General features: G+C 43.4%; 5 protein-coding genes and 2 non-coding genes across 7 annotated transcripts; 5 read left to right on the top strand and 2 right to left on the bottom strand.

Annotated features, from left to right (window-relative positions):
* Nucleotides 1-96: 96 nt before the first annotated feature.
* Nucleotides 97-1,693, top strand: SCW11 (putative glucan endo-1,3-beta-D-glucosidase; the record flags this gene model as incomplete). Its single annotated transcript, XM_020213323.1, has 2 exons — nucleotides 97-566; nucleotides 828-1,693. Exons 1-2 carry the CDS (start codon nucleotides 134-136, stop codon nucleotides 1,691-1,693), a joined length of 1,299 nt encoding a protein of 432 aa, XP_020071449.1. The 5' UTR covers nucleotides 97-133.
* Nucleotides 1,694-1,864: 171 nt separating this feature from the next.
* CYBJADRAFT_177172 (TMEM165/GDT1 family protein) lies at nucleotides 1,865-3,430 on the bottom strand (the record flags this gene model as incomplete). The annotated part of the gene is made up of 3 exons (XM_020216841.1): nucleotides 1,865-2,161; nucleotides 2,195-2,605; nucleotides 3,284-3,430. 3 exons carry the CDS (start codon nucleotides 3,428-3,430, stop codon nucleotides 1,865-1,867), a joined length of 855 nt encoding a protein of 284 aa, XP_020071450.1.
* A 332-nt stretch (nucleotides 3,431-3,762) lies between these two features.
* CYBJADRAFT_t69 lies at nucleotides 3,763-3,836 on the top strand. Its single transcript has one exon. It is a non-coding gene; the product is annotated as a tRNA-Asn (tRNA).
* A 54-nt stretch (nucleotides 3,837-3,890) lies between these two features.
* Nucleotides 3,891-5,411, top strand: OTU2 (deubiquitinase OTU2). Its single transcript, XM_020214758.1, has 2 exons — nucleotides 3,891-4,170; nucleotides 4,235-5,411. Exons 1-2 carry the CDS (start codon nucleotides 3,988-3,990, stop codon nucleotides 4,937-4,939), a joined length of 888 nt encoding a protein of 295 aa, XP_020071451.1. The 5' UTR covers nucleotides 3,891-3,987; the 3' UTR covers nucleotides 4,940-5,411.
* On the bottom strand, nucleotides 4,965-5,850 carry CYBJADRAFT_189493 (uncharacterized protein; the record flags this gene model as incomplete). Its single annotated transcript, XM_020217346.1, has 1 exon — nucleotides 4,965-5,850. The coding sequence occupies exon 1, from the start codon at nucleotides 5,829-5,831 to the stop codon at nucleotides 4,965-4,967; it is 867 nt and encodes a 288-aa protein (XP_020071452.1). The 5' UTR covers nucleotides 5,832-5,850.
* Nucleotides 5,851-6,126: 276 nt separating this feature from the next.
* Nucleotides 6,127-7,466, top strand: YLF2 (Ylf2p). Its single transcript, XM_020214759.1, has one exon. It carries the CDS (start codon nucleotides 6,158-6,160, stop codon nucleotides 7,376-7,378), a length of 1,221 nt encoding a protein of 406 aa, XP_020071453.1. The 5' UTR covers nucleotides 6,127-6,157; the 3' UTR covers nucleotides 7,379-7,466.
* A 434-nt stretch (nucleotides 7,467-7,900) lies between these two features.
* CYBJADRAFT_t70 lies at nucleotides 7,901-7,972 on the top strand. The gene has a single exon. It is a non-coding gene; the product is annotated as a tRNA-Gln (tRNA).
* Nucleotides 7,973-11,727: the final 3,755 nt, after the last annotated feature.

Genomic DNA, 11,727 nt, shown 5'->3' on the forward strand with positions numbered 1-11,727 from the left:
TAGGTTACTTCCTATTCTTTCAAGGCACATCCGAGACACACCTGAGACACATCCGAGACACACCTGCTTTTTGTTTTAGAGGATTACTTTCGTTTAATATTTCCCTCTTTTCACTATCCCCTCTCTAACAAAGATGCAATTCATTCATTATTTTGTTGGTCTCTGCGCCATTCACATGGCACTTGCAGCTCCAATTGTTGTCACAAGGGTCCATACAGCTGATGCCGTCACTGTCACTGAGACATATGATACGACTACAAATACTCATACTGCGCCAACAGTTGAGATTCTTGTTAGTGATGGCGTCTCTTACACGTTCACTCTCGATACACCAGAGAAAACTTTCTCTACAGCACAAACTGCCACCACAACAAACACAGTCACCACTTTGACACCATCCACTACATCTACTAATGCCTTCACTGTTGGAACAGTAAGTAGTACCACTGCGGTTACTACTAGTGAGACTGATAATGGTGCAACTGCCGGTGATAACGCTCAAACTACGACTCAAGATACTACCACAGCACCACAGACCACTGCTACTACTAGTGAGACTGATAATGGTGCAGCTGCCGGTGATAACGCTCAAACTACGACTCAAGACACCACCACAGCACCACAGACCACTGCTGCTACTACTACTACCCAGCCAGCGACTGAGACTCAAGAGACGACTGCTCACTTGCCGGAAGATGCAACTATTTCAAGTGTCGTTAAGCCAGTTGATCCAACTAATGCAGAAACTACTCCAACCACCACAGCCACTCCAACCACCACAGAGACCTCTCATTACATCAGTATACCAACAGTCGTTGCTTCGATAGCTACTCCAACTGCTGGGACCACAACAACCTCATCAACAGCGGAGGCAACTTCTACTGCAACTTCTGGAAAGCTCCCGTTGCCAAGCGCCATTGTCTATTCCCCTTACAACAATGACAACAGTTGTAAAGATTACGCAACTGTTCTCACAGATTTGACTATGATCGCAGGAACTGGTATTAAGAGCATCCGTGTTTATGGTACTGATTGCGGATCTATCCAAACCATCGAAAACGCAGCCGTCAATGTTGGTTTGAAGATTAACCAAGGTTTCTGGATCACATCTGACGGTGTTGATTCGATTGATGATGGTGTTACTGAGCTCATTGAATGGGCTACCTCAAACTCATGGGACGTTTTCGACTACATCACTGTTGGTAACGAGGCTATTCTATCTGGATATGCTACAGTTGACGAGTTGATTAGTAAAATTGCAGAAGTTAGAGCGAAATTGGAAGCTGCGGGTTACACTGGTGAAATCACTACATCTGAGCCACCTGTAACTTTCCAAAACAACCCATCCTTGTGTAATGATGCCTCAATCGACTTTGTTGGTGTTAATCCACATCCATATTTCGACACTTATTCAAGTGCATCCACTGCTGGTACCTTCGTCAAGGGACAGGTTGAGATCGTTGCTGGATACTGTTCAAAGCCAATTGTTGTCACTGAGACTGGCTATCCATCTGCTGGTGATGTGAATGGTGGCAATGTTCCAAGTCCAGCAAATCAAAAGCTTGCACTTCAAGAGATTTTGAGTGAAATGGACAACGCTGTAACAATCCTGACGACGTTCAATGACTACTGGAAAGATCCAGGTCAGTACGGTATCGAACAATCATTCGGGTCTATCCAGTACTGGCAATGAAACCCTCGAGTATGACTTTATTATTGTTTTGTTTTGATTACTTTTTTTTGGAGTTAGATATTTTCAACCCTTTATAGTTATTTCTTTGTATATTAATGAATAGGACATTTTTTCATAGTAAACAAAAAAATGGTAGAGAGCTGACGTTGATTTACTCTATGTGATATTGAACTATTCAAAGTCATACCAGGCGTTGTAGAAATAAACCACAGAGAATATGTAGAATGCAAACGCACCACTCAGAGTTACAGTTCTCATACTCAATCTCGAGGCCAAAAAGTGACCACCAAGCACAGCAATGGAGGAGCAGATAGCATGGCCAACAGTACCACCGAGAATAACGAGTCCATAGTCAGAACCTGCAGCCATTGCAATGGTCGAGACTTGAGAACGATCACCCCATTCAGCGAGGAAGACCATGACGAAGGTTTGGACCCATAATGGGGAAAAGATGGACGAAGAAAAGACCTTAAAAGAGTGTGCAAATGATGACATACGAACTTGGACCCACCCTAAATTTGTCTTTGGAGCTGGTTGAGTGACAGGCCCGTTCTCCAACTCGCTCATCTTACGATTCAAGTCAATGACGGAGAGTTCTTCCTTGACCTCTGCAAGTTCCTCCTCAACCCCCAAATTCTTCGACATTGCCAATCCATCCTTTGTTAGAGTGTAACCAAAGACCAGAAACAAGAACGAGGCCACGAATTGAGTGACTCTTTTTGAAAGTATTGTTGGTAGAGTATGTCCCAAGATTCCAGAAAGAACAGTCATAACAGCCAGCGAAGCGATAGAAGCCGTGAAGATCACCACTCTTGAATGACGCATCGCCATCAAAGCAGAGATCAGAAAGGTCTTATCACCAATTTCAGACACCAAGATCATGGAGATGGAGAGAATGAATGGGTTGACAGACTCGTTAGGGTCAGTTTTCAGCTTTGGTGAGATGTTAAACCTATCCAATGGAGCCACAGAGGATGAAGCCAACGACATCACAGTTGGCGAAGAAGAGCCCATTTTGGTGGTGGAGCCTTGGACAAGGTCTCTCTTACCAATGGACAAAGCATGCGGTTTGTCACTAACAGCGGAGCCTGAAAAGAATGCTAGAGCATTGACGACACCGAGAAAGAAAATAATATAGGTAAACCTCATGGCGAAGTTGATTTATTTCTTATGGTGGAAGAAGTGAAAGAAGTGAAGAAGGAAGGGAGTACGTGCTGGCAAAATTTTTCCCATTTTCTGTCGAAGAAGTTAGGAAAAAACTCACAGAAGGGAGTGTATAGATGATAGCTTAGCCGTAGATTCATCCTCCTACTTCTTCAGATCTGCTTTATGTCTCGTAGAAACGTCCAAGACGCGCGTGTCGGTGGCCCCTATGTGAGGTTTTTTATGCACAGTACCTTTTGATCCTGCGCTGACCAAAGCACATCAAACTATTCAAGAGGGTCATTGAAAGCCACAGTTATCTTCGCATCCATGCCAGATTGGAACCTGGACGAGCTCATTAGGAATTGAAGCAACCGAAAGCTTACATTTTGACGATTTTCTACTAGTGAAACTATCTATAAGCTGTCGTGATTGGGGCCTTTCCACAGCACTGCGTTGTTCCTGCACTTCATGCATGGCTGCTTTCAATTTCTTGGACCGTTCGGGAAAACCGTCGAGAAGTTGAGCCTTTACTACGGTTCTGGACTTGGTATTGATCGCTGGAGAGTGTGCTCCGCCATCAATTGGGGGCATTACACACAATGGTGGGTTTAAAAATAGCTCCATCTGCCTCTGCAGGTCCCCATTGCTTGTTGTAACCATACAATGTACAAGGAGGACAGCTGTGTAGGAGGAAGTAGTGTAGTGTTCACTGGACTGCCTGGCACTTGCTGCTGCAAGCTCTTGTGCTGTGGAATGATTGAAGTGGAGGGCTGGGAAGTGAGTGGTACGCTGTTACGATTGCCTCTCTTCCTCTGAACAGATCTTCAACTGGGCTTCAACTACTCAGGGGTAACGGAGAAGATCTATAAATAATCCAGCACACATAAGATGACTAACTACACAGAATTCCCAAAACAAAGTTAGACTTCGTGGCCAAGTTGGTTAAGGCGCACGACTGTTAATCGTGAGATCGTCAGTTCAATCCTGACCGAGGTCGTTTTTTTTTGAAACGATTTTCAATGGCACTGAGGCTCGTGCTGCCCTTACCGGAAAGCTGCTCATCGAGCAAAGCTTTCGAAGAGTTTTGAGCTACTGATCAATCACCACAGTTGTTTTCTATATATATAGCTGGAACAATAGAGACGACTATGAGCACAGCGGACGAGACAGAAGAGCAACTTATCGCGAGACACAAGAAGGAGCAGAAGAACCTCATTGCTACCGTCACAGGGCTGAAGAAGCAGGCCACCAAGTCCAAGCGTAAAGAGGTGAACAAGAAGTGCCTAGAGATGGAGCTCGACTTGAAAGAAAGACATGAGAAGGAGCTGAAGGTGAGTATGGTGGAACAGCGTACTGGGGTCTCATATACTGACAGTATCCATCCTGTAACCATAGGAACTAAGAATTAGAAACGGTGAAGAAGAAGCCGAAGAGGAGATCACGCCAGAGATGCTCTTAGCACAGGTTGAGATCGATGCAAAGGAGAGCGAGCCTAAAGCGGAGAAGAAACCGGAGACTGCTGAAGTACAACCGAAGCCGAAGCGTAATAGACAGAGGGAGAGATTACAGAGACGCCAGGCCGAGATTGAACAGAAGAGAGCAGAGGCAGAGGCAGAGGCTGCAGAGCAGCCTAATCTGAAAGAGATTGAACAAGAACATTTGGACACATTGTGTGCGATGAACAACCTAGTACAATTTGATATAAAGCCAGATGGTAACTGTCTGTTTGCCTCGATCGCAGATCAGTTGGAACAACGTCAAGGTATCAAGATTTCCGTACAGGAGTTGAGAACCAAGGCTGTTAACCATATCAGAGCAGATCCAAATACGTTTACACCGTATCTGTTTGATGAGGAGACCATGTCTTTGAAGGACATTAACGAATATACCGAAACCATTGAGAAGACATCCGCATGGGGGTCTGATTTGGAAATCTTAGCACTTGCAAAGGAATTCGATTGTCCAATCAGTATCATGATGAGTGGGAGTTCGACTATGAAGATAAACGAAGACGGTAATGGTGAAGAGTTAAAGTTGGTCTACTACAAGCATAGTTATTCGCTTGGTGAGCATTATAACTCGCTTCGTGATGCCAATTAGAATGTGGGTATTGATAACGAAATCACTAGCTTCCGATTGTGTTACCTGTTTGTACGTTAATTCCATCCATTCTCTTTTGTATGAGTTTCGCCCTAGTTCGTACATTTTCAACTTTCAAAAAGGCACCAAACAGCCTTAGAAGCTCATCATCATCAAACTGTACCATCTGAGTGAGCATGTCCTCCTCAAGGAGATCAGAATCAACAAGCCGCGAGAGGTCTCTGTATAAAGTCCTCAAATCCTGGACTCTCTTATCCTTAAAGTACTGGTCTCTCCAATCAATCTCTGATGGAACATTGGTCTTCGATCTCTTCAAAACTACCTGATGGCCAGCATCAGCAGCGTCAGGGAGAGGTCTTTTCACTCGAATGCCTTCTCCTTGGAACGTTTGATCGAGGCCTTGAGGATCAATGAGGCCCTGCACACTTGATCTAGTATCAACACCAAGCGGTTCCAGCCCCCTCCAAGGCCTTGTCGGATCGAGAACGATATCCCTAAGCCACATGTATCGAAGGTCGACGTTCCCTCTGAGGCTCTTCAGACACCGAGAGCGGAACTTAATCCTATAGCACTTGGTCTTGCACAGCAATGGCATGTACTCGTCCCAGCTCTTCTCCACGATCGCGACACATTCAGGCTTAATGCTGTAGTAGTTATCAGGATCCAACCACTCCTGCAACGCCAAGTACTTAAACATGGGCAGCCACGCCAGCAAGATCTCCTTCCTCTTCCCCAGGTTCTCCTCCGTGAAGGCATCCGGACACTGCTCACTCATCTTGTTCAAGATCGTTGCGAGCTCTTCTCGCACGTTCCTGGTCAATACGCTCGTTTGGTGTCCAGCGCATGCTGGTGCAACAGGGACGCAAACGTTGCACTCGCAGTATCTGTCCATATCCCGTTCTTCAAGCTCGAGGCACACATTTCCCTCCTAGCTCGCTGTTCTTCTTGGTGAACCTCCAAAGGGAATAAACAGCTAGAGAGAAGGAGACATATCACAACACGGGAAAATGCCCCAGCTTGTGAGAGATAAACAACGGAGGTGTCTGGGTTAACCCGCACACAAGTGCACACCACTTTTTTAGGTTCGCTTCCTCGCGCTCGTAACCACAGTAACGACGTAGACCGAAAAATGGTCTCGAGAGAGCCCGAGAAAGCTCATCGAGACATAAATGAAGCAGCCGAAGGAAGACGAAGAAGAGGACAACTGACCAGCCAGCAATGTTTAAGAGACTGTTCTGCACCACACGGGCCAGCCTTGCTAAGAGGGTGCCCAAGTCAAAGGGTAAATCAGCACCTACCAGCAACGCAAATGCCCTGTTAGGACGCCAATCTTCCAAATTGAGTGTTGGTATAGTGGGGCTTGCCAACGTGGGTAAATCCACTTTCTTCCAGGCCATAACCAAGAGTGCCATTGGTAACCCGAATAACTACCCCTTTGCCACGGTTGATCCTGAGGAGGCGATGTACACTGTGCCATCTCCAAAGCTGGAAGAGTTACGTGAGATATTTGGTTCCGAGAGGACCTTGCCGAGCTATCTCAAGATTGTGGATATTGCCGGTTTAGTGAGAAATGCTTCTAAAGGTGAGGGTTTAGGAAACCAGTTCCTGAACGACATTAGAAACGTTGATGGGATATTCCACGTTGTACGCGGGTTCGATAACGATGAGATCACACATGTGGAGTTGACGGTGGATCCAGTACGTGACTTGGAAATCGTGACCGATGAATTGCTGTTGAAAGATCTGGATACAGCTGAAAGCGCCTTAGAGAGGAATAAGAAGAGCATGAAGAGTATGAAGGCAGGGGACAGAAAGGAGCTTGAGAAGGAGAATGCCATTCTGGAAAAATTGACCAATATGATGATGGAAAATGGTCGTCTCTTGAACAATGAAAAATGGACTGAGGATGAGGTTGACGTTGTTAACAAACACAAGTTTCTCACTGCAAAACCAACAGTGTACCTGTTGAACGTTTCGCAAGAGGATTACCTCTCCGGAGAGAACAACTACATTGAAGATGTGAAATCCTGGTTGAAGAGTAACTCTCCAAAGGAGAAGCTTATCATGTTCTCTGCAGATTATGAACACTCACAGCTCGAAAAGAAAGACCGTAGTGAGGTTATCAACGAAATGGTTGTACAGATGAAGGATCAACTCAACTTGATAAGTTTCTATACATGTGGTAAGATAGAAGCTCGTGAATGGAACGTCAAGAGAGGATCCACTGCACCGGAAGGAGCTGGCATGATCCATACAGACTTACAAAAGGGATTTCTCAACGCCAACGTTTTGAAATACGACAAATTGATAGAACAAAAGGATCAGGTCATCAATGGAGAAGTGGAAAAGTCCATCAAATACGACAAAGTCGGCAAGGCATACGAGATCGAAGACGGTGACATCATTGTGATTAACGCAATTGGAGGCAAGACCAGATGAGAGTAAGACTACTCCATGGCTACACTTCTGTTGGCTTGTACATATATTCTCAGCTTATTTGAATAGGAAGATTTTATACATATCCCTTTACATAGGTGTTAGTACTCTCTAAGGCGTGAAGCATGATTCTCCGCTGCTTTTCTGGAATCAATTGGGAACATTGATGGTAAAATATCAGAGCGTTTGACAATATTTCTTCTCACGAACAGAAAAGTCGAAGAGCTGGGTTTATATTATAAAAAGTCACTAGGACTCGGTCTCATCATTTAGACATGAATGTAGCTCCTTCAATTGAAACAGGTCCAAGTTTCGAATCATAATCATTTGAAGATACTCACTCTGTTTTTCTCCCCATGGATTTAGAACCAGAGTGAAGTGTAAAGTAAAGAGAAAGAATGGAAAAAGTGAAATTTTTTCTCAATGTTGATGAGAATAACTTTCGTTGAAAGTTTTTTAGGGCTTGAGATTATATCTTTGTTCAATTAGGCATGACGATCCGTAACTTCTACGAATTTCGTACAAGGTTGTATAGTGTAGTGGTTATCACTTTCGGTTTTGATCCGAACAACCCCGGTTCGAATCCGGGTACGACCTTTTTTTTTATCAAAAATGTATCAGCTCCATATGAAGGTCACATCAATTCATGCTGAAGCGGACTGGCCAACTGTTTCGTACTCTTTGGGAGTACACTGACCAATCATTGGACAGTTGGTGCAACTCTGTGGTGTTTTTATTACATGAACTCACCTCTGCGCGGATATGCGTAACGAAGTGTTAAGGCTCTTAACCGTGATGCGTTGCGTATTATATGGCTCAATTATATTTCAGTGCCGTCTAGTTGGACGAATAGAAGTTATGGTATATGTTCCACTTATCTTACAATGGTATCTAGAAGATGATAGCAGCTAGACCGACCTTGTATGGAAACAAAGAATCATAATACTAGGAGCTATATTGATTTTATATGAAAGAAATTGTCTATCAACATGCAGCAGTCCTCTTTTACACTGCAGCGTGATACCTCATTACACCTGTTTTAGGAAATAAAATTCGCTCCTTTTTATGATTGGCTGGCTTCATCCCAGATTCAGTGGCTCGGTCACCATGTTAGGTGGCACGCTGGAAAGCCAATTGAAGATCCTTTGACGAAAATTACCAGTGAATACCCCTTCAAACATTTGAATTAACACCCTGCATCATACTACGTGCTGTTTTTTTTTAACTCCAGTTGGATTCCAGGATCACGAGTATTGTTGATCGAAATATTCAAGGGCCTAGGAAAGTTCTCAAAGGATCTCTTCATCAAGTCCAGTGAAACGTGTGTACTAGCGAGCAAAAAACAGTTGATTGTACAGAGATAATGAATACTTTTTGGATCTACTGTAGTCGAAAAAAATGAAGTATTTCTTTTTGACTTACTTAATTTGAATAGGCATGTTGGTGAGAACACGGTAGTGGTCTTTGAGTTTGATCAGTCGCAGCACTAATAGGATCATACACAATGCATAGCCTACTGCTTATTATTACGATGTTATTTCCCGTTCGAGGACGCAGTTCTGATTATAATTGAACATCGAAGCACGGCAAAAATAAGCTATATGCTACTACTCTATAAAGACGTAGGCATGCTTTTACATATAATTGCCCAAATAATAGCTCATTAGACGTCAAATTTCCCTAATTAATGGTCAATTATTTGATATACACCCGAATAATGTTTGAACAAATGAAAGCTTATATGCGCAGAACGGCATCAACTGTTCAGTGCGTGCATATCAGGCAGATTGTTTTGAACAGGAACATACATTCACAGAGGTTTACAAGATTTATGTGAGGTTCTCTTTGAACCTCCTTTGTCTGTTTTTATGCAATGGACAATTGAATAGATTATTATCACATTCCGTATGATGAACAAGGTTAGTAGTGTCGATGTACTGGTGTTGTCATAGGTGCTAAACACAAGGTTCTTGGTGTAACAAGGCCTTACTTATATTGATGGGGGTTTCGAGTAATTACTTCTCCTTTTCATTGAGTGTTTTCATGCCAACTATATGCTCCTTTAAGCTAGGCATCAACTCTTAAACTTCGCGTATAAGAAAGTCTCTAAGACCTCATTCTCTTTAAGCTTATTGAGCATTCACAGCTGTGGCCAAAATCTTTCTGCTGATGTTGAGAGTGCTTTTATGTATGTCAGGTTAAATAGAGTATACGGAAACTCAGCTAGTGGTTGTACTCTTCCTAATTCTGGGTGCAAGTTGATCTAAAAGATCGCATATCTGAACATATTGCTGTTGTGAATAATGGCCTCGCCATCTCCTCTCTTCAAAAGCAAGTATAAATACCCATGGCGATCGACTAGTTCTCGTAGGCTAATTAGTTCAACAGAAGCTCCCTAGGCCAAGAAACTAAGATGCACTTGTTCAATAGCTTAGCGTGTATTCTGCTATCTTTAACCACTTTTGCATGCGCTAAACCTCCAGAGAACCATAACCTGGAGAAAAGAGCATCTGATGTCCAAGGTATTGATATCATCACAGATATCAAAATCGTTGATGAGAATACGGGTTCTTCAAACACTTACCCCGGGAACTGGTTGACTGTCAGCGTCAGCTTCTTCAGTGAGATGCCAATTGATAAAGGTTCTTTCACGGAATTTTCCATTCCAGGTATCGTTGATGGACCAACTTCCGAAACATTGTCCGTTAAAGATAGTTATGAGACCTTTGGTCGTTTGACCAAGATCAACGTTGCAACAGGTAAATACAGAATTCAGTTCTCTGATTGGACCTCGGAAAACTACAACTTGAAAGGAACCATGACATTCAGTGTTCATCTGGAGGAACCGGTCACCCAACCACAGACTAAAGAAATCATTGCTTTTGCTGCACCAGATAAACAGTTCACATCCACTTTGAACATCATGAAGATGCCTGATGATTCTCCATTTGTTTCTGCTTTCTGGGATGGTGCAACTGAAAGTCCAAAATGGCTTATTGATGTTCCTGGAACCCTTGGTCCATGGGATTCGTTGGAGATATGGAATGAGAATCCATACGACTCAAGATACACCTATGTTTCAGAGTACTCCTACACCTTCAAGTGTGAAAACTTCAAAACCTCAATTGGATCTCAAAGAAATTCACTGGGGAATGCAACAATCTTTGAAGATGGACCAACTAGAACATCTGATTCTTACTGTGAATCAAGTAGTTTCAGTGCAAAATACGACACATCAATTGAATCTTCCGAAGTCCTGCGACTCAGCGTTGCTACATCACGTATTTGGTTTGCTACATTGCTCAATAATACCATGAATATTGTTATCACAAAGGGCTCAGAAAACCAGACATACGCTATTGACAGTATTATTCATTATGACAGTTTGAGATCATTCGATGAGTTCACTGGACAGAAGGATAGAGCATCAGCATCCTCGACTGTGGTGTCTTCAACCGAGTCATCGTCTTCATCTGAAGAGGAGTTAAACACAAGTGAGGAGACGTCGTCTAGTGATGATGACTTCTCCAGTGACGATACATCTTCGAGTGAAGAGACATCTTTGAGTGAGGAGCCATCTTCGAGTGAGGAGCCATCATCCAGTGAAGAAACATCATCCAGTGAAGAAACATCATCTAATGACGATGACTACTCGAGCCATGAGACATCCTCCAGTGACGAGACATCCTCCCGTGATGATGACTTCTCGAGTGAAGAGGTCATTTCATCTGACGATGACTCTTCAGCCGGAGGTGGCTCCTCAACTGTGGAGACTAGTACATCTTCAGATCTTCAGACTGACGATGAATCTTCAACAAGTGAGGACCTGCAATCAACTGAAAAAGAATCAAGTTCTGAAAGCTCAGAGAGCTCCACTCATTCATCTTCTGCTGGGAAACTCACTGAATCATCTGAGTATGTGGGATCAGTCACTTCGACCGAAGAATCATCTATAGAGTCAATCTCAGAGATAAGTGATCCCGAGTCCACAGCATCAAGCTCTTCTAAAGTATCTGATGTGAATACTGATACCGAATCGGTATCTACATCAGAAAGTGAAAGTTCATCAGAAGGCATAGTGATTCCAACTTCAACAGCAGAAATTCAAGAGCCTCAAATAACTGGCCAAATTGTTGAAGGGGACTATATACAATGGCGTATCACAATTCCAGGTGAACTTGGTCCTTGGACTAATGTTAGAGCCGAGGGATCTGCTGACGGCACCTTTGACTTTGTTAATGCTAGTTATGCTGTTGATAATGTTGTCTATGAACAAAGTATCGACTCACCAGATTATCTGGACTTGCAAACAGACCTGTATTCTGAAGATGGTGTTCTTATTGATATCGGTG

The sequence above is a fragment of the Cyberlindnera jadinii genome (genome assembly GCF_001661405.1).
Source record: "Cyberlindnera jadinii NRRL Y-1542 unplaced genomic scaffold CYBJAscaffold_4, whole genome shotgun sequence".
NCBI classification, from domain to species: Eukaryota; Fungi; Ascomycota; class Saccharomycetes; order Phaffomycetales; family Wickerhamomycetaceae; genus Williopsis; species Williopsis jadinii.